This window comes from Phasianus colchicus, chromosome 24 (genome assembly GCF_987193195.1).
Source record: "Phasianus colchicus chromosome 24, bPhaCol1.hap1.1, whole genome shotgun sequence".
NCBI classification, from domain to species: domain Eukaryota; kingdom Metazoa; phylum Chordata; class Aves; order Galliformes; family Phasianidae; genus Phasianus; species Phasianus colchicus.
Genome location: NC_143459.1, coordinates 3,316,309 through 3,341,373, shown reverse-complemented (window position 1 = coordinate 3,341,373; position 25,065 = coordinate 3,316,309). Strand labels below are relative to the sequence as shown.

Below are 25,065 nucleotides of genomic sequence, written 5' to 3'. Positions count from 1 at the left end.
GGGCAGGGATGCTGACCAACATATGGTGCCCCAGCTCAGGAGAATGGAAGGGTTTTAAGCACCACCTGGGCAGAGAGAGCTGGGCATACAGCAGCACCTCGCTTAAACCACAGTGTGTGTTTTTCCTCCCTGCATAAAAACTGCTGCAGTTGGAACCAGCAGCATCTTCCCTTTCTGCCTCTTTGGCATGAAGACGAATGGCACGAACCCTTCTGGGCTCTGCCCTCACACTCTCCATGACGCCAGGAGCAGTGGCAGCCTCCCCAGGGCTCAGCCAAGCCCTGTGAGTGGGAACTGTCTTCAGATCCAGGGCTCACTACCTACAGGGCATGCAGGCTTGGCTGCGTCCTGGGGAGTGCGTGGTGGCCTCTGTCATGCTGGAGCCACTGCTGTTTTTCTGAGAAACAGCTCCACATGCTGCTACCCGGACTGCTGGAGCAACCCCAACAGCTCCAAGTTGTGAACACACTGGGGTGCACACACAGAGGGCACTCAGCTGTGCACCCTACGGACCCCTAATGACAACCTCAGGGTTGCTACAGTGGGTGGGAGATAAATGATGCTGTTCCCCCACCATCCCTCATTCGAACAGGACCTTCCCCTTTGAAAAAGACAAATATAACCAAGATGAGTCAGTTCCTCCGAGCTCCCATCCCCTGTACAATGTGTAACTGGAATTTTTCATTTCGGCACTGCAGGGGAGGCATAACTTGAGAAGACAATGGAGTCAGTTACAACCCAAAAAAGCAGAGCCAATTCTGTGCACATGAGAAATAAAAACATTTTTGAAATCTAAAAATAAATTAACTGTAAATGACAGCGAGAGCAGATCTGCATGTACTCACTGTCAGCCTGCACAGGGCCCATCCCTTTGGGTGCATTCCCTGCTCTTTCATGCCAGGCTGTGATTTGCAGCGGTGTCATCAAGCCGGGGACACACTCAGCACCTGCACCAGGAGTTGGGCTCCCTGGGCTGGCATCGGACCTAGAAGTGAATGTGCACAAACCAAACCTCTTGAGTTTCTGCTATAACTGTATGATGGTAGTGGGAAGGGAAAAGGGCTGCACTGAGCTCGGGGCTTGGCTGGGTCAAGGCACTGCACAACACACAGAAGCCACTCAGTTTTCTGTGATTAAATAAAAAGGAATGGCCCCACTTTGCAGACGGTCACCCCTCTGTTACGGAGCTCAGCTGCCTTCCTTCCCTGCTGCTCAGCCTCTGTTATCTCCTGCTTGGAGGGGGTGAGGAGCGACCCAGAGCTCAGGTGTCACAGGACATTTCCTGGGTGCTCCATAAGGGACAGTCCTTTACGGGGAGCTGCTGGTTGACACATCCCCCTAAAAGCTCTATGATCTGAAACTGGTGGGCAGTTCCCACACGTGGTAGGGACAGACGTGGCCTCTGAAGCCAAGCACCAAATGAGGGCGCAGGAGCAGGGCCAGATCCGCCGTTCTCCTGCACAAGCACTGAGATGCAGTCGGTGGGGCCATCTACGAGATGGCAGCTCATCTCCACAGCACCGTTGGGTTTCCTCCCTCTCCTCCTCGCCGTGTAACAACGTGTTTGATATTTCTGACCGCTCGGCGTGAACCGGAGTTTGCCAACGGCAGAAACTGAAGTCAAAAGAGAACAGAGATGGCTGTGTGCACCAGAGCCGCCTCCAATCCACAGCCATCACCGCCGGTGCTGCGTTTCCCTCTGCTGGAAGGAAGGCTGAGCTCAGGACATCGACGTGTAACACAGCTCTGAACCTTTCGGAGTGCGGAGCTTCTGGCTGTGCAGTGCTGCACGCAGGGCTGTGTGTCTGTGAGCATCTCAATACCCAACGAGCTGCTTCCTCACAAAGCTTTGCATCGCCCCACTGATTCCCCAGCAAGGAGAATACGTATAAATACGTTGATTCAGCCGTGTTCATTAAACACACGGTAATTTCGGGCTGCCCGCCCGGCATCTATCGGTGCTTGGAGCACAGCAGGAATTTTAAGATCGCCTTCCAGCTCGCACCACGAGGTGACGAAGCCTTCAGCCTGCTCTTCTCGCCGCACAACCCGACCCTGAGGAAGAGGAGCCAGCCCGGCCGGGGCGCTGGTACCTCCCGCCCGCCGGGGGGCTCTCGAGCACAGCCCAAGGGAGACGCGGTGTGGGAGGAAGCGGAAGTTGGTGCTGGGGGCGGAAGCGGAAGTGCTTGCAGTGCGGAATGGCGGCGGCCGTGTCGGCGCTGGGCGGTTTGGGGGATATCGGTGACGGGGTGAGGCCGCGGCGGGGGGCTGGGGGCTGGACTGCCGGCCTTTCTTCCTGCCGGTGGCTGAGCGGGGTTGTTTCAGGGCTCCTCGGGTTCGGAGGACGAGGCGCAGCCCAGCGCGGCGGCGGCGGCGGCGGCGCAGAAGCGAGAAGAGCGGCTGCGGAAGTTCCGAGAGCTCCACTTGAAGCGGGTACGAGCCGGGCCGGGCCGGTTACACGCGTGCTGCCGGTGTAACGGGGGGAAGCAATGGGGGAACGCCGGTTTCAATCCAGCGTGAGTGTGGATCGGTTGCGGCCGCTGCCGCCCCTCAAGGATTCGTTCCCGATGGCCGATTCGGTCATTCCCGTGTTGGGGGCGGGATTTTGCAGCTTTTGGTCAAACGCAGTGCTTTGCCTGGTGTGCTGTGTCAGGAACCGGGGCTCAGAGCTCACACGCGTGCACCTCGCTGAGCCTCTTCAATCACCTGGGGTCTGGGTGTTGTTTTCTGTAGTCATTTTTGTGCTCACGCAGTGGTGCGTCATCACTTTGGTGTTAAATGTTTTGTTCTTAGAATGAGGCTCGCAAACTGAATCACCAGGAAGTGGTGGAGGAAGACAAAAGGCTCAAGTTACCACCGAACTGGGAAGCCAAGAAAGCAAGACTGGAGTGGGAGTTGAAGGTAGAGGAGAAGAAGAAGGTAAGAAGAGCATATTGTGGCTTTCTGGAACCCTGCAGTGACACTCACTTTCAGTGACAGTCTGGAGAGCTTTTACTGGAGTTACCCTGTGTTGTGTTTCCTCAATCCCCATTCCCTCAAAGAAAACCCAACGAGGCTCTTGAGGATGTATTTATAAATTAATTCTGCACTAGAAGCTGACCGGATTATCTGTATAAGCTTTGAGTTTAATCCATGGGCATTATATTGTTGGTCGATATTTGTGCTCTATTAGGAATGTGCAGCAAGAGGAGAAGACTATGAGAGAGTTAAACTATTAGAGATCAGTGCTGAGGATGCAGAGAGATGGGAAAGGAAAAAGAAGAGGAAAAATCCAGATCTAGGATTCTCAGGTATATTTAACGACACAATTGTCTGTTTTTTTAATGAGTTTTTGTTAATATTTCATGGTGAATCACGGAATAAAAGCCTTTACCTTAACAGCAATTTGTTTTCTTCCAAAGATTATGCAGCTGCTCAGCTGAGGCAGTACCAGAGGCTGACCAGGCAGATCAAACCCGACCTGGAGCAGTATGAGAAGCTGAAGGAGCAGTAGTAAGTGCCACTTCAGTCATCTGGTCATCAGTACTGGTTTCATAAATATCTACTGAAGACTTAAACAAGTCTTTCAGCACGTGTATGTTTTCATATGTACTATTATTATGATCCTGAAATGCATGACCTACTTGATAATCTAATACTTCCACCCTCTACTTCAATAGTTAGAAGACAGCACTGCAATTTATGAGTTTTTTTTCTTTTCAACCTCACAATTACTGGCTTTCAAGCAGCACTGCTGCCAATGTGAAGTTATTTAGATGCACAAGTTGTTTGCTATTTCTTAGTTGTACTTGTTTTCTTTAATGCTTTGGTGCTTTTATTTTTGGAAGTTCAGCAGGTTTTCATATTAGAAATTCCCATATCTGCATTCAAATAAAGATTTTAGTGGTGATTTCTGTATCTTGTATAGGCATGTTATTAGTAGTTTATTAATAGTTAAGGATCAGCATGTTCTCACTGCATCTTCAACTCCTACAGTTAGAAGTTAAATGCCTTGCAATATTAAATTTTAAAAAAAATCAATTGTGTCTTAGTACAACTTCATAAACTGCTGCTCATCTTCTGCTGTTCTTAGTGGTGAAGCACTCTATCCAACATCTGACAGCCTCCTCCATGGAACTCACGTGCCAGACAAGGAAGGGATTGACAGAATGGTTGCAGATCTTGAAAAACAGTGAGTAAATGAGATAATTTCTACATATGGCATTTCTTAAGTAGGTACACAGACCCACCCACAGGTCTCTGAACACTGATGCTTGTCTTGCAGAATTGAGAAACGTGAGAAGTACAGCCGGAGACGTCCTTACAATGATGATGCAGATATTGACTACATCAATGAAAGAAATGCCAAGTTCAATAAGAAGGCAGAGCGCTTCTACGGGAAGTACACAGCTGAGATCAAACAGAACTTGGAGAGAGGAACAGCTGTCTGAACTGGGATATCCAGCACAGTGCATGCTACAGCCCTCTACCTGTTAGAGTTCAATATGATTTATCAAACAATTTTAAGTCTTATCAGAAAAATACTTTGTAGACCCTGTGAAGCAGTTTGTGAGATCACCAGTATGTTTCATGCAGTAGATTTGCACAGTGTATGCCTGCAGTTGTATATAAGCTTTACTTGCTAAGCAGCCAGCTCCTCCAGTGTCACGTTCTAAATAAACTCTCACTCTGGTTTAAAACATCAGTATCTTTATTTCTACAGAATTAAAGAGCTATTAAAAGAAAAGCTTAAGGTGGAATGGTGATGGCTCTCCACAGGGCAGCCAGACACACAATAGATTTTCATTTGCAGAAGGGTATCCACCACAGTTACCTACAGACCCTCAATTTGCCACAGCCTGGACAGGAACTATACCAGTATAAAGGTCTATTTTCAAGATGACCTTCAAAATTATCTTCACATCTTCCAATACTGGCTAAATGAAATTTGAACCTGGAAATAACCACTTAAGAGGTAAAAGCCCAATACTTGACACACAGATGCCAGTGCAAAACTGAAGTTTATTTACTTGAAGTAAACAGTTACACAATGTAATTTAACTGTTCAAATTAACAGCTACTGAGCTATTCTTTAGAAAAAAATTACCCACCTGTTCAGTTCTAGTCCATTAAAGCAATACAAAAATATTTACAAATATACACAAGATTCCATCCAGCTTCTGGATCACTGTGCTTTACATCTGAAAGAGAAACCTAAGATTCCAAAATTAAAGATATCAAAATAAATACTCAACATTAACAAGCCCTCAAGCTGATCAGAAAACTTCAGACCTCACTACCCAGGTGTTGTTATACTGCAGTCTGAGAACAGTGAGCTATCCTAGCGTGCTCTGAACAGCGTACATTTGGGTGAGAAGTTTAGGAACTTTTTCTCCTCCTTCTTGACAGGAACCCACTGCCCATAGGGACTTCCCTTTCTGTCATCTTCTCTTCCTGGAGAAATTGATGGCTCTTTAACAATATGGCTTGCTGGCTTCTGTTGTACTGGTTTTGCCATTGTATTCTGGAAAATAAATTAGATTTTTTAAACACTAGGAAGAGAAAGAATGTACAAAGACCCAACAACTTCAAGGGATTTACCTATATTGACAACACACTTAACCAATCCAGAAAGCTGAATAACCACCCCACCCCAGTTCTGCATTACTAAAACATAACCAAAGATGCAACTTTCAGTGTAAAAATGTATGCCAGAAACAAAAAGTTCACAGGCACTGAATGTTATGAGCAGAAATGTCAACATTCACTTTAAACACTACTGTAGTATGTTTAACAGTACTGTACTGCTGCAGTACTGATCCAACTCCTTCAGGAAAGGAATTGTGAAACCCTTCAGGTGTTACCATTACTAAGATGTTTGATTTGGCAATCACTGCTGTGCAGACTGATAGAGGAGGGATCCACTATGGGACTTCCATCTTGGGAAAGCACACTTACATTAGGGCTGAAAGAGATGCTCCGTGCAGTTGCTCTCTCCATCCCACTTTTGGTTATGACTTCTGTCAGTCCTTTGGGTTGCTAAAGAAAAGCACACAACACTTCAGTGGGAGGATACACCACTCTCTGCAAGTTAAGGCAGCCTTTAAAGTTAATAACTTTCCAGTACTGTTGTTTCAGATATTTACAACAAAAGTAGCCAGAAGCTACTAAATGTGCCAATAGATCAGCATTGAGTTCAATCTGAAAACCAGTATTTTTAATCAAGGTCCTTGTGCCAATTCAAGGACCTGATATCCATGCCCCAGTTACAGTTTTAAAGAGTGTTCAAATGATTCAAAGCATGGAATGCCATACAATGAAATGTAGTGTCAGAATAAGTTGCATGAAGTTCTGCACGTTAATCCTGCAGAGCTTTGGATAACAACAATAAACTTATCTGCAAGTGATGCAGGCCTCTTCTTCTGTACTCTCTCAACATCTGGAATATATTGCATATATTATGAACGGGATGCCTGTACCATTTGTCTAAAACCTTTAGCAAATTTACTTCCATTTGAAATAGCAGCATTGGACAGATGTAACAATTACTGTTGTTTTGTATTTAGTATGAATCAGATTAACACAACAGAACACAGTCAAACTACAGCTCAGTTTAAGATGCTGAACTTTCTCCCTCCCTTAAATTCACAGCAGCTACAGCCCACGAGACCCTTAATTACCAACAGATTTTCTTCATCATGTCTGGAACCATAGTCATGATTTCTATAAAGACAGAAATAAAGCATGTAAAATGCATTGTGTGTTTGGGTATGTAACTTCTGGGAAATAGTTTATTACACATGAAAAGCTTTTAACTGATAGAAAAGGTAAGAAATTAAGAAAAAAGTAACAGGTTTGCTAAGGAGTCTCCTTGTTTTAGGTTGAGAAAAAAAAATACTTTCCGTAATGCGAAATAAAATACTACCATCAAGAAGTTGGAAGAACTACAATTCTCTCCCCTTCCTAATGTTACAGCACCAGGGGAAAGCTGCATGTAGCACTGAGCCACAGCACAGCTTGGGTTGGAACGGACCTTAAAGATCACCCAGCTCCAACCCCAGCCATGGGCTGGTTGCCACTGGGACCCCATCCAGCCCGGCCCTGAATCCACTGCCCTTCAGAATCCAGAGTACTTGCAGTGAAAAGCAAAGTCTACCATGGTTTCTACAGCACTTGTTAGCATTCTGGTAAACCTCAGTTCTTTGTTCAGTAATTAAAAGTTCAAACTCCTAACTCCCCAGTAAGGAAAAAAGAACCGTGGCATATCCATGCAGACCACAAGTCTTTAAGTGTTCACCTTTTCACTCACAACACTCCAGTTCATACTTACCTCATCTGAATCCCCAGAGTCTTCGTGTTCTTTTTTAATATTGCTGCTCTCCTTAGCAGCAGTACGGATCTTCAAGCTAGCAGGCAAGACTATGTTTTCTGTTCCCAGAGCTTTTGCAGCATTAGCCTTCGCAATTTCCAGAAGTTCCCTCTTTTCTAAAAGAAGAGTGTTGTTGATGTTTAACATGAGGTATGTATACATTCAATACAAACCTAAAAACTGCAGCTATTCTGCACTGAAGCATCAACTCTGGATTTTAATCTCAACTTGGGAGATTTAGTTTCAGCTGAAATACAGATACGCTCTGAACTGCTTACTGTTGCCCACACCCCCCCTTAATATATTTTTTATAGACGTACCAAGATCTCCTTTCAATTTGCTATCACCATTTACACTTTATAAAGCAACTACAGAGACTACAGTTTGTCTAGTTAATAGAAGCCCTGTTTTCAAGTGCTCAGACCCAAAGTCTCAGTACCTTTCTCACTCAGGTGCAGAGGTGACCTACTCCGAGACCTTGTTCGTGACCTGCTTCTCCAGCTCCTGTAAGCTTCAGGATACACCGTCCTCCCAAACCCATAGCTTCTTCTGCCTCTTGAACGTGACCTGCTTCTTGAATAGGACCTTCTGTAATAGGATCTTCCACGGGACCACGACCTACTGCGTGATCTGTACCTCGGAGGGGTGCGGTGGTACCTCCTGTAGTGGTACCTTCCTCTGTATCTCGTGTAGCCACGAGATCTCGAGCGGCTTCTGGAATAGGAACGGGAGTATCTTCTGTACCTTCGGGATCTGTACCTTCGATCCCTAGACCTGGATCTGGACCGGCTCCAGCTCCTGGAGGAAGCTGAAGACGACGTACTGGAACTGGACTGGGAGCTGCAGGAGGACCGACTGGATGACCTTGATGATGACCTATCGCAGCTTCTCTTGGATCTCAAACAATTCTCTGTTTTCTTTGGTGAATTGAGAGTCAAATCATCCATGAAGTTTGCCATATCGCTGCTCTTCCTGGCCACCACTTCTTCCTTGCAGGTACTTTCAGGACCTGATTCTGTTTTTATTGTTGTTCTGCAATATCCAGTCTCTGTTCCTGGGCAGGGGAAAGAAGAGTAGCAAATGAAGCAGCAGATCTTTTACACACAGCAACTTCTATATACACCACCAACAAATATTACGACACAGCACACAAGCAAGAAGTTCAAGATTAAATGCTGACAATTTTTCCTGACAATTATCAGCGTGCTTTAAGCAGCATCATTTCCTGTTTCGTGGTCAGACTTCTGGAACACGCTGCTCAGGAAGTGGTTAAGAAATGTCTACATCTTGTGCTGAAGGACGTGGGTCAGTGAGGTGATACTGGTGGTAGAAGGATGATCTTACAGGTCTCTTCCAATCTTGGTCATTCTATGATTCTGTATGAAAGTTTAATAAGGCTTTAGTGTAAACCATGAGTAATTTTCTCTGGAATTTTGCAAGGTTTGTGTTGGCTTTAATACCCTTCACACAACTTCTGTTAAGAAGATGATAATTTGTACTATTTATTTACCCCAAATAAAGTTTTCAAGGTATTCAAGCTCACATCAGTTCTAAGTGCAGGAGGTGCAGAACAGACATCTGCCTTCCAGGTCAGAACAGACTTCATGCCTTACCTCCACAGTTCTATGTAAGTAAGACCAATGACCATCATCACATCACACTACTAAACTACACCTGTAAGGTCTTACACATTCTACACATCCTGGGAAAAAATACAGCTAAGGAACCAAAGGATGTGACTTGTTAAGGGTGCATATAAAAACAGCTTCTCTGCTCAGTACACCTATATTATTAGCATTGTGTTAATGCTCTGCAGCTCAAAGTTTGCCAGCTGAACCCTGACCTCGGATTCACTGCTTACTGGCAATAAGAGCTATCAAGCCAGCTGTAAGAGCTGATTAAGCTCTACACTGTTCCTCAAGCAACTGAAGGAAGCTTCACAGAATCAAGGAATGGCTGGGGTTGGAAGGGACCTCAAGGATCATGAAGCTCCAACCCCCTGCCACAAGCAGGGCCACCAACCTCCACATTCAATACTAGACCAGGTTGCCCAGGGCCCCATCCAACCTGGCCTCGAACACCTCTAGGGATAGGGTATCCACAGCTTGTCTAGCCAGCTGTTCCAGCACCTCACCACTCTCATAGCAAAGAACTTCCCCCTGACATCCAACCTCAATCTCCCTTCCCTCAGCTTCAAACCATTTCCCCTTGTCCTGCTGTTATCTACCCTTTCCAAGAGTTGACTTCCCTCCTGTTTGTAGGCTCCCTTGAGGTACTGCAACGAGGTCACTCTGCAGCCTTTCCTCCAGGCTGAACAAGCCCAGCTCCCTCAGTCCATCTAAGCACAAGCCAAGGTCACTGGCGCTGCACACGGCAGGGGAACACCCCCGAAATCCCCCCGCCCTCCCACACAGCTCAGAAGCCAAGCAGGGCTTAACTTGAAGCCGCAGCCGGCCGCTTACCGCTGGGGGCCGCCGGACACCCGCGCTGCTGACTTCCGTGGGACCCGACGGCGCTCCTGCAACGACACAACGGCGAGTGAGGGCCGGCCGTACCGCAACCCCACAGTTCACCCCCCTTCCCCTCCTCTCCCCCCCTCCCCCATCCCGCCCATCAGCCCCACGCAGCTCCTCGCCCCCCCTCACCCGCTGCACGCAGCCGCGCCCCCCCCGCACGGATCCTGCTCCGACGGCGGCGCCCGAGGTGACAGCCCCGCTTCGTGAGTCACGCCCATAGCGAACGGCCGAGCCCGGAGAAAGCGCCGGGATCCGAACCCGCGGAGCTCCACGCAAACGCGGCCGCCCCTACAGCGAACCGAGCGCCGACTGAGAGCGGCCGCGAACCTTCCAGAACGTCACTCCCCGCTTACGTAACGGACGGAACGGCGCATGCGCGGGCAGGGCGCCGGCTACGCGCGCATGCGCACTGCGCGCGATCGCCCGCTTCTCCCCCTCCCTTCCCGTACTGCGGCGCATGCGCAGAAGTCCCCGCTCGACGGCCTCCCGCGCTCTACGCGCCTGCGCACTGCCGGCGGGAAGCAGCAGCTGAGCATCGCGCCTGCGCACTGAGCGCGTCGGCGGAGCGTCGGGCGGCGGCAGCGCTGAGGTGAGCGGCGGCTCCGCGCCTCCCGGGGTGCCGGCCGGGCGGCGGGACCGGGCCGTTCTCCTGTTGGAAGCATTGAGTTGCGGCTATTAAAGCCGCGGTAGATTTTTCCAGTGACGGAAATGTGATGTTTTGTTGTTTTCTTGCGTTCCTCAGAGCGTTGAAAGATGTCCGGCTTCCTGGAGAGCCTGAGGTGCTCGGAGTGCGTGGACTGGGGGGAGAAGCGGAACACCATCGCGTCCATCGCCGCCGGAGTGCTGGTGTGTGGCTTTTAGCACCGAGCCCCACGGCACAGCGCTGGGGATGGGAAGGAAGGCTCCCATCCCCACGTTCACACGGTTATGGGGCACAGGGACCCCAGCCCAGCACGCAGCCCTGCCCTGGGCCGGCTGCTGAGAAACCTGTGGGTGTCAGCAAGGCCTTGGTGCTGCCATCCCTACAGCAGGCCTTGGGGAGCGTGGGGTGGGTGAGTGGAGATGGGCTGAGAACTTACAGAGGGATGCGGACAGGATGGATGGCTGGGCTGAAGCCAACGGGATGAGGTTCAGCATGGCCAAATGTTGGGTCCTGCATTTTGGTCACAACGACCCCAGGCAATGCTACAGGCTTGGGGTAGAGCGGCTGGAAGACTGCGTGGAGGAAATGGACCTGGGGGTGTTGATTGGTGCTCGGCTGAACGTGAGCCAGCAGTGTGCCCAAGAAAGCCAGTGGCATCCTGACCTGCATTAGAAATAGTGTGGTCAGCAGGAACAGGGAAGTGATTGTCCCCCTGTGCTCTGGTGAGACTGCACCTCCAGTATTTGTCCAGTTTTGGGCCCTCACTGCAAGAAAGACAGTGTTCCGAGAAGGGCAGGAAAGCTGGTGAGGGGTCTGGAGCTCAGGCCTTATGAGGAGCGGCTGAAGGATCTACAAGTGTTCAAGGCCAGGTTGGATGGGGCCCTTGGAAGCCTGGTCTGCTATTAAATGTGGAGGTTGGTGGCCCTGAATGTGGCAAGAGGGTTGGAGATTGATGATCCTTGAGGTCCCTTCTAACCCTGGCCATTCTGTGAAGGAGCTGGGATTGTTCAGTATGAAGAAGAGAAGGTTCAGGGGAGACCTTATTGCTCTCTATAACTACTTGAAGGAGGTTGTAGTGAGCAGGGGGTCAGCCTCTTCTCTCATTGTAGTGAGCAGGAGGTCAGCCTCTTCTCTCATATAACAGTGATAGGACAAGAGGGAATGGCTTCAAGCTGTGCCAGGAGAGATTCAGGCTGGATGTTAGGAAATACTAGTTCTCTGAAAGAGTGGTCAAGCACTGGAAGGGGCTGCCCAGGGAGGTGGTGGAGTCACCGACCTTGGAGGTGTTCAAGGAACGTTTGGACGTTGTGTTGAGGAATATGGTTTAGTGAGAGCTATTTATGATTAGTGGATGGTTGGACTGGGTGATCCTGTGGGTCTTTTCCAACCTTGGTGATTCTATGACTCTATGAACTGTCTGGCAGAGCTCAGACCTCAGGTGTTCCCTGGGGTCAGTGCTGCGTCTGGTCCTGATCAACATCTTCATCAGTGACCTTAATGAGGGGATAGTGCTGATGGTAAGAGGCTGGGAGGAATGGCTGACACACCTGAAGGCTGTGCTGACATTCAGGGAGTCTTGGACAGACTGGAGAGCTGGGCAGAGAAGAACCAGATGGGGTTTAACAAGAGTATTGCACTTGGGGAGGTGTCCAGGTCTGGAGCCCCCAGTACAAGAAAGACAGGGAGCTGTTGGAGAGGGTCCAGAGGAGGCCACAAAGATGATCAGGGGACTGGAGCACCTCCACTATGAAGACAGGCTGAGGGAGCTGGGCTTGTTCAGCCTGGAGAAAAGAAGGCTGTGGGGTGACCTCATTGCAGTACCTAAAGGGAGCCTACAAACAGGAGGGGAATCAACTCTTGGAAAGGGGAGATAACAGCAGGATAAGGGGAAATGGTTTGAAGTTGAGGGAGGGGAGATTGAGGTTGGATGTCAGGGGGAAGTTCTTTGCTATGAGAGTGGTGAAATGCTGGAACAGCTGGCTAGACAAGCTGTGGATGCCCTATCCCTAGAGGTGTTCAAGGCCAGGTTGGATGGGGCCCTGGGCAACCTGGTTTAGTATTGAATGTGGATGTTGGTGGCCCTGCCTGTGGCAGAGTGGATGGACTCGATGACCTCTAGAGGTCCCTTCCAGGCCCTGCAATTCTGTGATCTCTTGAAGCAGCTAAATCATGGAGTTTGTGTTTAGCCTGTACCTAACTAAGCTGACAGCAGAGGCAGTCACGCTGTAATTTATGGGTTATTTGGTCAAAACTTTTCTATCTGTGTTTTAAACTATAGTACTTTTGCTTTTTACAGTTTTTTACAGGTTGGTGGATAATCATAGATGCAGCTGTAAAATACCCTACCATGGAAGACTTCAACCATTCATATCATGCCTGTGGGGTTATAGCCACCATTGCATTCCTAATGTAAGTGTAACATCTTGATCAGAGCTGTGCACACTTAAAAATTTGGTGAAATTCAGAATTTTTTTTTTGAAATCTAGTCTTTAAATTTGGAGATAACTGAAAGTAACAAGTCAGGGTCTGAGTGTTGCTAATATTACAGAATGCTTTGGGTTTAAGGGGTTTTAACAATCACCTAGGTCCAACCCCCACCCCCTCCACCATAAGCTGGGACCAGGCTGCCTAAAGCCCCATGCAGTTTGGCCTTGGGCACTGCCTCTGTGCACCCACAGCTCTGGGCAGCAGTGCCACGGCCTCATTACTCACTGAGTGATAACATTTCTTCCTAATATCTCATCCAATTTCCCCCTTCTAGCTTAAAACCATTCCCCTTGTGCTATTCCTACACTCACTGAAAAAGGGTTCCTTCCTTTCTTATGGTGAGGCCCCAGAGCTGAATGCAGCACTGCCCTGTGGTCTCATGAGAGCAGAGCAGGGGGGGAGAACCGCCTCCCTCGAGCTGCTGGTCATGCTTCATTCGATGCAGCCTAGGATCATGTGCCTTACATTTGCCTGTGGTAAGGAGCCATTAAAAATGGAGTAGCATACAGATAAAAGCATTAAAAATGGAGAAAAGCAGAGCAATGAGTTGAAGTTTTAGCATTGTTCCACATTCTGAAAAATAAAATGCGTCTAAGAAACGCATTACTGTCTAAATGAGAAGTTTCTCCTCCTGTTTTACAAATATTTTCCTTCTTGCTTTATTTATCTTTACCCTTTTTCATCCTGTTTTTCACACTCAGGATCAATGCAGTGTCTAACGGACAAGTGCGGGGTGACAGTTACAGCGAAGGCTGCCTGGGACAGACAGGTAAGTGGTGTGCACACAGAAATAAGTGCAGTCAGTAATCCTTGGAAGAGCTGTAATAGCTGTACCAGGGTGTGCACTGGTTTATGTGCATAGCTGGAGTTGGTCACATAAGGTGCTCTGAAACTAAAGCATCTTGAAAGTTACTGGTGTCTGTATTCAGGGATGGGCACAGAACATCCATGTGTCTTTTTTAAGGTGCTCGGATCTGGCTCTTCATTGGCTTTATGATGGCTTTTGGCTCTCTGATTGCTTCCATGTGGATTCTGTTTGGAGGATACGTTGTTAAAGGTAAGATACAACATGGCCTGACTCTTTCTAGTTCTTCCCTTTCCGTTTTTTTTTCTTTTTTCTAACGTATGGAGAATTTTAAGATCCCGTTTCTGTTATTTAAGCTTTTGTCATTCTGTTTTGTAGGGCACAAACCTTCCAGCTAGCCTTAGTAGAAACAGAGGGCTGAGTCACATGGGAGACTGCAATGAAATAATTGAACTGCTTATGTTATATAGGAATAATTCTGAGCAAACACCTCTTTACAGAATTAAAGTGACCAGTTTGGTGCAGGTTGTTCCCCAGGCCTATACATTAAGCCAGCAAACTGCTTGTAGAAGTTCACACCTTACTTTATGCTGTGGTAATTTTACAAAGACAAGTCTTGAGAAAGTCATAGAAACTGCAGCAGATTCCTCTTGGTGGGGACAAATCAGCAGACAAAAAGCTGCTGCTCAGGCCTGGAAATGAATTTCGTGCTCACTAGGGCACAGTGATTGGGTTTTAATATATGTTCTCTTTAGTCTTGGGCATTATTCAGTTCAGAGGTGATTTTCAGGGACACCTGGGCACACTGATTTCATGCCCACTCCAAACTGGGCATGCAATCCCACACAATAATGACAGTCTTCACGAGTGTTAGATCTGAATGCACATATTTGATTATTGCTTCAGTTATTTGGAAAGCTGAATAAGTGAGGAGGAGGCACAAAAGCCATTGAAATTATTTTGCAGTGGGGGTAACAGATGGGAGGGAACCATCTTGTCAGAGAACGAAACAGATGCAAAAGATGCACAGTGCTCTCTTAATTCTGAGAGAACAACCCATCAGATTTGTTCTGTGGTAGCAGCTGGACTCCGTTGTAAAATGGGGTCTCTTTGAAGAGAAGAGGACTTCTGAAAAATTAATGGAGTGTTTTGTTTTGTTTGCCTTTAGAGAAAGCAGTCGTGTACCCAGGAATTGCTGTTTTTTTCCAGAATGCATTCATCTTTTTCGGGTAAGCTTCTCATCCTTTGTTCATTTCTTACCTAATTGGTTTTTAACGATCAAAACCAAAGCTTGCTGCAGTCTGGGTTTTATTTCAGCTCTATTTTTTTGCAACTAGATGTGGGTGAATAAAATGCTGCTGAGGGCTCTCAGTGATCTGCCTGTGTAGGTTTTGTTGCAGGAACAGGACGTGGGTTCACAAATACTACAACTTGCTCCCAGAAATAACGTATTGAAAATATTATTTGGTATTTAATCTGCCCCTTACGTGCTCATATGCCTTTCTTGTTTCAAACAGAGGACTGGTCTTCAAATTTGGCCGCACAGAGGATCTGTGGCAGTGAGCACACTGATGGAAGTGCATTGGCCATGTCATTTTTTTAACTGTGTATTCTGGAAATTTTGTAAAACCATTTTGTATACGGTGCCCTTCAATTGTGTCTAAAGGTAAAACATGGAGAAGTGAAATCATCGCACTGAAAATCCTGGTTGTTTTTTTTTTTTTTTTTTTTTTAAGGAAAAAAAAATACCCTAAAAACAGTTATATTGATTTAAATGTTGTAATGTTTCTGACATGCAAAACTGCTACAAGTAGCAATGGAAGTCACTTTTGTACGATGTTTGCTATAAGTAAATAGAATAGTGGAGGATTAATGCATTTAACCATTTAATACTTTCTATGATATTTACAACCCAAGTCCTACTTGCTTTAAAACAAATTTTTAACATATATTTATTAAGTATTTCCTATATCTGGACAATATAAACAGTTCTTCACTTTCAGATTTGACTGGTTTGTGTTTTTTCCTGCATGAAGCTGTGCTGCTGTGGACTGTGTTTTTCCCTGAGTGTTTAATACAATGACTGTGAGGGTAGTGAACAACTCACTGTTGCTGCAGACACTGTAGAGACACAGGTTCAAATTATGTACTGGTTCTGGCTGTAAGGAGCTCATCCACAAAGCTTGCTGTAAACTTAATTCCTAATCACAATAATGAGAAGGAAGAACACTCTCAGCTGGGAGTTAAACCAGGGACAGGGCCTGCAAGAGAGATTTCTGATCCATATTCATTTGAACTCTGAGATACAAGAGGAGCAGTTTTGCCCCATCCTATACACACATCTTGGTTACATGCTCAAGAAATCAGGGAGCAAAGAGATGGGAAAGAAACAGAAGAATGAAATACTATTCTTTACCACCACTCCTGCTGGAAGACAGCAGAAGCACGTAAGAAGTTATGTTCATTGGGTTGCTGGAATGTAAGGAACTGAAGGACGCAAGTTCAGCCTGGATTACAGTATTTCCAGGGCAGTAATGTGCTAAATGTGTGATAAGGAAGCATATAAACGTGTAGATATCTGTGCTGAATGGCACTGTCAGCTGGTAAAAGCTGCATGCAGCTGATAAATAAGTAGATCGCTGGCTATTTTGTGAAATAAGAAACAGTGACACTTCCTCTACAAGTTACTTGGAACTCTGTCTCAACTTCCTTTAATTGCAGTGATCTGCTTTGTTTATTCCCTAATGAATTAATTAGATGTCAGCAAACATTGCAGCAAGCATCAAATACTCCATCTCTTGTTTTCAGTGTTACAGTTTGCCTCATTCCTTCATTTTTAAGCAAGTGTGATGAGTAAATAAAAACAACCAAGGTTCCACTTCTTTAATTATGTAAGCAGTTAAAGAAAAAAATGTCAACTATTTTGAAATGAAGAAAAAGCTTAGGACCACCATCCATTTAAAAACACGTTTGCACAGCATCCTCTGACTGAGCAGGCTGTGCCTCATGCACCAAAGCCCCTGCATGTAGAAGTACTCTACAAGCACGTATCTGCTTTACTTCATTTAAATCCAAGGTAAGGCCTTTAGCTGGCAGTGTTTAAGGAATCGTTTCCAGATCTTTTTCCAGGCTGACCACCCCCCAGTGAAACCCAGGAGGTTCTGCTTGTCATTTCTTGCCATCAGATCTTGCAAATTTTGGCTGAGCCAAGAACAGATTTTTCTGGTAACATGATTTCAGTCTGGCACAGTGTGGAGTTCCGGCTGTGGTCTGGCTCAGTCATCAAATCTTTGCTTAACAAAGCCTTCAACAGAACTTAATTGAACTTATAAATAAGAACTTCAGCACTTCACTAGATCAGAACAAGTGTGTATTGCACAGATTTGGACTTTTAAACTTCAGAACTAAATACAGCTTTAAAAGCTTCCAAGCATTTTAATTGATAAGCCATGACAGCAGCTTTCTGTACACATACTACAAAAATATTTAAGGTAAAATTGTCAAAACAGAAAAGAAAATGGGTTATACGTTCTCCATCTGTAAATATATGTGCTGATTGTTCAGAAATAATGAACATTTTGTTGCAAATTTTTCACGTGTCCATTGGGAAGGCTTTTTTAAGTGTGCTAATAATTAAGTGCTGTTTCATCATAGTTACTCATTTTCTCTAGTGACAAATACAGATCTTGGTCAAGTCTTCCACTTGGGTTCATCCATTCAAAATCCAACAGCCAAATGAGGAAACTGTGAAGACAGACATTCTTGAATCAGAACTTTTTATCGATCAACATTAAATCAACACATGGAAGAGGTGATGCAGAACCTTAGCAGGAGCTTATTTCAAATTCCATGGTTCTGTAGAGGATCACATTCAGCACCTAAATGTGCACAAGGTCTGTGTTTATGCACTCAACACCCAATGAAGGCCAGGAGTTTTCATAAAAAGAACCTTCCATCCATAGAACTGCCTTGTAAAAACCCTACTCTTTGACACTCCAAGGAATGTCTGAGCATGTATATTGTGTGTTACGTTTAGCCATGTGCCCACCAACAGGAATGCTATCTGAAGAATGCATACATTTATAATATTCAGGCTTCAGACAGCTGAACAAAGAGGGCATTCAAATGTACCCTGAAATGGATGCTATGTATACTGCCACCTGGCTAATCTTACATGGAAAAGAAACTTACCTCCCAATACATCTGGTCTTCAAAATACTTGGAGACAGGGATGGGCTTCAACAGTTTGAGGTTTAGGATTAAACCTAGTTGTAAAAACGCATATATTGGATATACATCTACACATGTATCATGGAAAGGGGAAGGCTGTGTAACTGAAGGCTTCTTGATAACACACATCCAAATGTAACATAGACTAAAACACAACATCAGAACAAAACACTTCAGCAGAGCCCTGTGACTCAAACTGACCTTAAGTACAGAGAAGCTTATAGGTAAAAATCCATTAAACAGCCTACCAGATTCTAAGGATACATGAAAAGTCTTTAACTTCTCACACGAAAGCTGTGTGTTTAAAGCAGACAGGCTTAGCAGCACTGTTAGTTTGGGTTTTCAGTACATGTAACCACTGAATGATTGTTTTAGTTGATCGTTTTTTAAAAAAAACTCATTAGCTGTTAACTACACGTGAGCTAATGCAAAGTTGCAGATCAATTAAAGCATTTTAAAAGATCATTTTAGAGTATATTTTACAGCAGTTTTCACCTCAAACCAGAATTAGAAGCTTTAGAACAACTGCAGCTGCCATAAAACCAACAGTATGTCATGTGAGGAACACATGAGCCTTGATGATCCCAAACCCCCAGCAACCAAAGGAGCAGTGTCTGCCTCGTGCAAGCTGCTGATATGAGTGGAAGTCTGCAGATTTACAGCAACTGGCCTAAAAAATGAGAAGATCCAGGTAGCATTTTTCTGTCACCAAGACTACACCAAAACGTAAATGTATTTTCATCCTCACACATCTCATGTCTGTAAACTGAAGGCAGCTGTTAAACATCTGCAGAATAAATTTCACCAATGAAAAAATGTTGCTGGTAGGTTACGTTGAATACATCTCTTCTTCAAAGCCTATCCAGGAAGAGTCCTTGGTGTTCAAGTTTCCAACTGTTTCTTCTACATAAATCCTTGTCCACAGAAGCACACATTAGCACCCCAGTTGCACTGGTGTCTTTTGGCAAAGGACACTGACACAATAACAGCTGCAGTAGGAAGACACAGCCCTTGCCACAAAGGAAAATGTGGAAGATGTTACTGAAACACGTTTTTCATGCTTACCTGTAATAAGACCTGTTATCAAGGCAACACTGATGGTGAAACAGGAGGCACCAATGTTCAATACGACCCTGGAGCCAATGCTGAAAAGCAAAACAAGTGTTTCACCTTTGACAGTTGCTGACTCTAACATTCAGCCTGTGGATGTGTCTGCCCCAAGTGGTCCCTGTGCACGGATCTTCTGTCAAAACCTCACATCACAATTCCCATTTTCAACTCTTTATACAGCTGCAGTTGGATATTTTAAGAGAGCTGAGCAGAAGCCTACAACCAAGTTCTGTTGCACTGTGATTCATTCCTGTGTAAGCTGAGAAAACCAAAGAACTTCTTGTATGATACAACATGGGCTTGATTTGTGAAAATGAGATGTTTTTGCCAGGTCATGACATTCTATGGAGAACTATCCTTCAGTGAGCCCTTTGTGTGGTGTTCCCCCAAGCATATTTCCAGTTGGGTGTCCAGACTGGTGTTAGCCCTTGCCTATATGCTAAAGACTCTTTTGGATAAAATTCATCTTTTTTTTTCTCCCTTGCTGTAATAGTATACAAAGCTTTCCCAAAACATCTGGGAAGGATGCATTTTCCCAGCCTTCACCTCCTATGTACACTGCTCTTAATATAAAGGACCAAATTTAGAACTAAAACCTAACATAATATGATTTATCTGTGAAGACTTCCAATCCTTCTGTATTTATGAGAATTCCACTCAGGGCACCCTCCAGTAATATTAGATAAACTTATTATACTTAAGGGCAAACATTTATGTACCTTGGTAATTCAGTCTGGATTTCCATTACCCAGAAAATAACTTGGGCAAGAGCTCCAAACACAGCAGGCAAACCAAACGTGAAATGAACTCCAGATGAATCATGAATCTTGAGAGTAGGGTGCAAGCAACTCTGGGAAGAGGAAAAAAATTAAGTGATACACAAGAACACAAGTTGATAACTGGACACTGTCTATCTTAGAGCTAGGAAATTAACTTCGGTCTCTTAACTTGCAATCCCACATCTTGGTCAAGACTTCAGGTTTAATCTTCTCAAAAAGAGGTTTATGTTGAGGTATGTCATATTGGAAAAATAAATAAGTTTACAGGACTTATACAAAAAGGAATTTCAGGCTTTTGAGTGTTACCTGTAAACAGAGAGATCCTAGTATGCTTATCACACTAGCAAGGAGACCCAAAATCATTGCAATCCAGGGATACTCGATACTGTCTGCTGCATAACCAATAGTAATCCCACCAGCTAGTGCTGCACTGTGGATATGAGTCTGTAAAACAAAGTAATAAAAACAAAGAGAAAATTCAGTCATTGCTTGTTCTGTAGCAGTACATTAGGTTGATTTTGGACTTCTGTGTACTGTAAGTTACCATCAGAGAATACCATTTCTCACTTACAGATTCTTCAGTCTTCTGCTTGGCAGCCTAATGATGGCTGCCAGTTTGAAAACTCAGATTTGCTTTTATTTAATAGCTATTATTCCCTTCAACGTATTACTGAGAGTAACAGAACAACAGTTTTTCCATACCATCATTTTCCCTCATGTCTTACCATCCTGAATTTTCCATCCTTTGTGATCAGACCAGACAAGGCAAAGGCAGTTACAGCACTTACTGCAAGTGCTAAGCAGGTGTTAAAGATCACTTTATCCTTTTCCTCAGCCAGTGCAGAGTTGAAGCTTGGCCAGAACACCCAAAGAAAGAGAGTGCCTTGGAGACAAAGACAAGCAATTACTATTACCTTCCCTAAAACACAGTATATCTACCATAGGCTGTCTCTGGATGGTTCCAACCCCTATTTTTGCATTCATTTCAACTTCCTCATTGTGACCAAAGAGTAGTTCCTGTCCTTTGCAGTGCAGACAGCCCCAAGAGCTGGCTGCTATACCAACATCTTCCCCAGAAACATGGTATTGCACACAGCACTGCAATGTCATACGTACAGCCAGATCATGTGCCTGCCTGTATCCTGTTCCCCACCTTTCAGCAGGTTTTTATCTTACCACTCACAGGACTAGGCAGGGACTGCACTTTCATATCATTGTACAGCACCTTGATGTAGCAAACGGCATTTCAGCCCCAGATGGGAACTCTAAGCACTACTGAAGTACAAGTCATAACTTCAGCGCATGGCTCCCTGACCAAAATGTCCATACAAGCCCCAAAGGGACAACTTAATTGAGAGAGGGCAGCAGTTAACCTGCAGTTATGCTTTCCTCCTGCTCTCACTGCAATCTCTTTTCCCAGCTGCAACATTAAACCAAATGCCTCACCCAGCATTGACAGTAAGTCCGATTTTGGAGTACTTGCATTCTTCTCAGCCCTTGGTGGTGGCTCAGAGAAACGTGAGGAGACAGCCAGACCAAAGTATGCCCCAAACAGGTGAACATGCATCATGCTTACAAGATATGAAGCCTGTATCAATAGAGTAATTACATTTGTAAGCTATCTTATGCCACAGGAACTCTTCGATGCAGATTCTGACATAGTTAACTCATGCAACCTCCCTATGAAGAATTTGTCAAAACAGTCACTTGGTTTATAATTTAAGTGTGGGTTTTTAATGCCACATTAATTTATGCGAGCTCACTGTAGCTCATAAACACACAGTTCATCTACAAAGAGCTTGGAGTACCTTTACACTGTGTGTTAAATGCAGCTCTGCCTCTGCTGTCCACAGTGAGCTCGTGTATCAGTCAGTAGAAACAGCAGTGTTTCAAAGGCTCTGTGAAACTTTCCCTCCTGTTACTGGAAATCATACTACTGTACCTTCAGGATATACATGTTGATCAATTTGCTCATACAGAAAACTACTATCTCTACAACTGTCATCACAATTGATTGCATGGGATTAATCTTCCCAAGAACAGCTCCAATGGAGATGACCACAGCAACCACGTTCATAGCAGCTTGCGTTATGCTGTAATGAAAGGAAGGAAAGGAAAGAAGAGAAGAGAAAAAAAATACAATTGCATGTCAGGACCATATTCAGGCAATGAAGAAAGAACAACAGACAGCAAAATGCACTTAACCCTCCAAAAAGTCTGCAGATGACCATGCTAATTCACAAAATGGTCATTGCAGCGAGGCATTACCCCAGAATAAAAGGCATCAGCAGCTCCAGGTGATTCTAATTCTAACAAGAACTAATTACCTGTGCAGACTACCTCCCAACATTCCTCCTGTCAGGAAAAGTGATACATTCTCCATCAGAATGGAGCACTGGAAGCCAAGTAGGATGATCAGGAGGTTCAATCCCATGCTGCTAAAACTGTATCGTTTCAAAAACGTCAGGAAAAAACCAAATCCAATAATCAGCATGTGGCTGACATCCTGCAAATCTGTGTGACAGAAAAGAGCAGAAGAGCACTGAAGTGATTCAAGCAGACTGGTTTTAAAAAAATGACAATTAACTAAGAAATCTTTCTGTTAAAAAATGGGCACCATTATTAACTAGTTTTAAAGAAACCCAGAGCTTTCTTTCTCTTCCATAAGAAAGCAGAAAGATGATACCATACTCAAAGTTAGTTTTACAATTGTTTCACATGCTGAGACCTCACCAGAGTTCTGCACTGAGAGCAGCACTGCCTGTCCTCAGAAGTTTGAATTTATACACATAGAGACAGCAGAAAACAGATGAGCAATGCAATTTCTCTCACGTATGACTTTGTTGACTGTCTTTGCTTTCATATAAATAATGACAAAGAATACAAGCAGGGCAGCAGAAGGGCAGCACAAACGTTCTCACTAACAAATACACAAAACCATCCATCCCAACTCTACTGCAATGCAAAATAAAAGCATGCATTCAGTCCTTCCTTTCATGGCAAGGTGAGCAGTCTTACCTGAGTAGGTAAAGAATGTAAGCATGTCTGAGAACAAAAAATAAAAGACGACGAAGACAGCTTCCACAGAAATGATCAACCACGGCACGCTGCATCGGAAGCTGAGGTAAGTAGAAGGCATTGTGCACCAGATGATACTTAGGCACAAACACCTTAATACTTTCTTCTATCAACAATGTTTGTGTCAGCTCAAACCAACAGTTAAGGAGGGGGGAGGGGGAATAAAAGAGAGATAAAAAACCCAAGAGGCATTGGCAACGAACATTCCTTATCTGGTGCACGTCAGGAGCCCAAACTTAGCTGACATGGACTAAACTCAAAAGTACTCACAAACAGAACCATGCCAAATGGTCGATCCTGCAATTCTGCAGGATACCATCCTCACAGTGGTCCAGCTGCTGTGGCTCCTCACGTATCAGCTGAACGGCGAGAAAAACATGCAGACATGCAGATTCACAGCCGTGGGATGCTGAAGCTCACGCAATATCATTATTTCCTTATATTGCTTATAGTCCAGACTGTAGTCCAGACCTGAGGCCCTCCACCACTACTTCAGGAAATGCCCTGCTGAGATTCTGATTGTGGTTCTCAGCTTTGTTAGGCTACAACCCAACACCCACATCCCCATGGGTAACCCCAGGCCTGGAAACTGCAAGCAGACGCACTGCAGGCTTTTAACTGAGAACCAACCTGATTGCTTCAGACCTGACCTGCATTCAGAAACGCATCGACTTCCATTGCCCCACCGTGGCTACGAGGCACCCAATGCCTTGAGGGTTCTCAGCCTTTAGGTTGGCACATGCTTTTTCTTTAAATAAGCAGCCACCAAAGCGAACGTTTGGGGCACACAGGCAGGGCTACATGGCAGAAGCTGTTATGTCCCATGGAAGATCTGCATCCAGCTCCTTTCTGGGGGGATTTGGTGGCCATGTTGGGTAACTCAGACTTGACTCAACGTCAGCTGAGCTGCTATGGAACACCTACAAGGTGCAGAGCTGGTGGATGCAGTGACTGCGTGTGCTTTATCAACACATCTCCCATCTGCAGTGCAACCACCTGGGAAGCACGCTGAGGATTCAGAACTCCAGCCACCATTCTGCATGACTGAAACAAGCAAAAATTTATTATTATTATTATTAGTTTTGACATTTGTGACCAAGTCCCAAGTCTCCTGGCAGCACGAACACTCTGGTGGAACACACGCCGAAGGCCACAACGTGACTTTTTGCACAGGACACCTCCTGGGATCCTCCCGTCCCGCTGTAAATGCTGATTCTGGACTTTTTGCCTCAAATTCCCCCGTGAACCGAACAGGCTTTAACGCCACAGCAGGGCCGCGCTCCTCAGCCCGAACCCATCCACCCCAGTCAGAGACTACGCTTAGGACCCGCACGCAGCCCCGGCACAGGGAAGAAGCCAGGCGCGGTTCGAAGCCCCGCTCGCAGCCCGGGTGGCCACGCAGCCCCGCGTGGCTGCAGCACAAACTGAGGGCGGCGCCGCCCGTGACAAGGCAGGCCTAACCGGAAGGGGCGGAGACAACGGAAGTTCCGCTCCACCTCCGCTTCCCATTGGCTGAGCGCCCCTCCCCACTCACAGGCCCTGCCTTAGGGACGGGTTTCCCATTGGCCGAATGCTAGCAGCTTTCCTGGGCTCTGATTGGTCCGTTGCCAAACACCGTCCGTCTTTGGACCGATCGGAGACGGGACGGCCGCGTGGCCCCGCCCCTTCCTGCCCCGCCATTGGGCCGCTCTCCTGCCACTCTCCTGAACGTGTTTCTTCGCTGCAGTCGCTCCGCTGTTTGGTTTTCTTTTTTTTTTTCTCGCACCTCCTCCAGACCTCCTGAGAGGCGTCGGGACGGGGTTGCGTTGTTGCGGAAGAACAGCGCTCCCGGAGGATTACGATAGTGATTTGTCAGCGAGGTTGTCAATCAAGTGTGAGGGGCGGCCCTTCAGAGCTACGGTGACAGAGGAAATTAAGCCCTCCTTTTTCCGCTTCCGAATGGATAGCTGAGCTGTCCTTTGAGTTTTCCTCCTCTTTCCCATTGGGCAGCCTTGCTGTCAATCACAGCACGGGACGGGAACCAGCGCAGACGGGCAGTGGGCGGGAAGAGAGCAAGAACTGCTTCGCGA

At 45.8% G+C, this 25,065-nt stretch overlaps 4 protein-coding genes across 9 annotated transcripts; 2 read left to right on the top strand and 2 right to left on the bottom strand.

Annotated features, from left to right (window-relative positions):
* Positions 1-2,099: 2,099 nt before the first annotated feature.
* On the top strand, positions 2,100-4,681 carry SYF2 (SYF2 pre-mRNA splicing factor). The gene is made up of 7 exons (XM_031594968.2): positions 2,100-2,249; positions 2,326-2,433; positions 2,794-2,919; positions 3,173-3,290; positions 3,402-3,492; positions 4,073-4,171; positions 4,265-4,681. The coding sequence occupies exons 1-7, from the start codon at positions 2,199-2,201 to the stop codon at positions 4,428-4,430; spliced, it is 759 nt and encodes a 252-aa protein (XP_031450828.1). The 5' UTR covers positions 2,100-2,198; the 3' UTR covers positions 4,431-4,681.
* Positions 4,682-4,981: 300 nt separating this feature from the next.
* Positions 4,982-10,217, bottom strand: RSRP1 (arginine and serine rich protein 1). Of its 2 annotated transcripts, XM_031594966.2 has the most exons (6): positions 9,994-10,217; positions 9,811-9,866; positions 7,788-8,402; positions 7,310-7,464; positions 5,938-6,018; positions 4,982-5,503 (listed from the first exon to the last, which is right to left on the bottom strand). In XM_031594966.2, exons 1-6 carry the CDS (start codon positions 10,080-10,082, stop codon positions 5,321-5,323), a joined length of 1,179 nt encoding a protein of 392 aa, XP_031450826.2. In that variant the 5' UTR covers positions 10,083-10,217; the 3' UTR covers positions 4,982-5,320. The 2 variants fall into 2 exon arrangements, with proteins under 2 accessions (XP_031450826.2, XP_089980431.1); XM_090124305.1 differs by lacking the exon at positions 4,982-5,503 and having other exon boundaries at positions 5,979-6,418.
* Positions 10,218-10,302: 85 nt separating this feature from the next.
* TMEM50A (transmembrane protein 50A) lies at positions 10,303-15,530 on the top strand. The gene is made up of 7 exons (XM_031594969.2): positions 10,303-10,453; positions 10,607-10,710; positions 12,804-12,916; positions 13,696-13,763; positions 13,959-14,051; positions 14,968-15,028; positions 15,317-15,530. The coding sequence occupies exons 2-7, from the start codon at positions 10,618-10,620 to the stop codon at positions 15,360-15,362; spliced, it is 474 nt and encodes a 157-aa protein (XP_031450829.1). The 5' UTR covers positions 10,303-10,453; positions 10,607-10,617; the 3' UTR covers positions 15,363-15,530.
* Positions 15,531-16,343: 813 nt separating this feature from the next.
* Positions 16,344-25,059, bottom strand: RHCE (Rh blood group CcEe antigens). 5 transcript variants are annotated; one of them, XM_090124303.1, is made up of 10 exons: positions 22,937-24,030; positions 22,246-22,432; positions 21,861-22,011; positions 21,365-21,506; positions 20,644-20,801; positions 20,225-20,362; positions 19,859-19,989; positions 19,095-19,174; positions 17,991-18,064; positions 16,344-17,543 (listed from the first exon to the last, which is right to left on the bottom strand). In XM_090124303.1, the coding sequence occupies exons 1-10, from the start codon at positions 23,055-23,057 to the stop codon at positions 17,517-17,519; spliced, it is 1,209 nt and encodes a 402-aa protein (XP_089980429.1). In that variant the 5' UTR covers positions 23,058-24,030; the 3' UTR covers positions 16,344-17,516. The 5 variants fall into 5 exon arrangements, with proteins under 5 accessions (XP_089980429.1, XP_089980426.1, XP_089980427.1 ...); XM_090124300.1 differs by lacking the exons at positions 16,344-17,543; positions 17,991-18,064 and adding an exon at positions 24,175-25,059 and having other exon boundaries at positions 18,697-19,174; positions 23,921-24,040; XM_090124301.1 differs by lacking the exons at positions 16,344-17,543; positions 17,991-18,064 and adding an exon at positions 24,531-25,059 and having other exon boundaries at positions 18,697-19,174; positions 23,921-24,040.
* Positions 25,060-25,065: the final 6 nt, after the last annotated feature.

Coding starts and splice junctions, on each gene's coding strand:
- SYF2 (XM_031594968.2), top strand. CDS start 2,199: ATGGCGGCGGCCGTGTCGGCGCTGGGCGGTTTGGGGGATATCGGTGAC. Junction 2,920..3,172: donor AGGTAGAGGAGAAGAAGAAG/GTAAGAAGAGCA, acceptor GTGCTCTATTAG/GAATGTGCAGCAAGAGGAGA. Junction 3,291..3,401: donor TCCAGATCTAGGATTCTCAG/GTATATTTAACG, acceptor TTTCTTCCAAAG/ATTATGCAGCTGCTCAGCTG.
- RSRP1 (XM_031594966.2), bottom strand. CDS start 10,082: ATGGGCGTGACTCACGAAGCGGGGCTGTCACCTCGGGCGCCGCCGTCG. Junction 8,403..9,810: donor GTGTCCGGCGGCCCCCAGCG/GTAAGCGGCCGG, acceptor TCCCCTGCCCAG/GAACAGAGACTGGATATTGC. Junction 7,465..7,787: donor TCTGCACCTGAGTGAGAAAG/GTACTGAGACTT, acceptor CTCTTCTTTTAG/AAAAGAGGGAACTTCTGGAA.
- TMEM50A (XM_031594969.2), top strand. CDS start 10,618: ATGTCCGGCTTCCTGGAGAGCCTGAGGTGCTCGGAGTGCGTGGACTGG. Junction 13,764..13,958: donor AGGCTGCCTGGGACAGACAG/GTAAGTGGTGTG, acceptor GTCTTTTTTAAG/GTGCTCGGATCTGGCTCTTC. Junction 15,029..15,316: donor AATGCATTCATCTTTTTCGG/GTAAGCTTCTCA, acceptor TGTTTCAAACAG/AGGACTGGTCTTCAAATTTG.
- RHCE (XM_090124299.1), bottom strand. CDS start 23,057: ATGCCTTCTACTTACCTCAGCTTCCGATGCAGCGTGCCGTGGTTGATC. Junction 22,012..22,245: donor TTGGGAGGTAGTCTGCACAG/GTAATTAGTTCT, acceptor CTTTCATTACAG/CATAACGCAAGCTGCTATGA. Junction 19,990..20,224: donor TAGGATCTCTCTGTTTACAG/GTAACACTCAAA, acceptor TCCTCTTCCCAG/AGTTGCTTGCACCCTACTCT.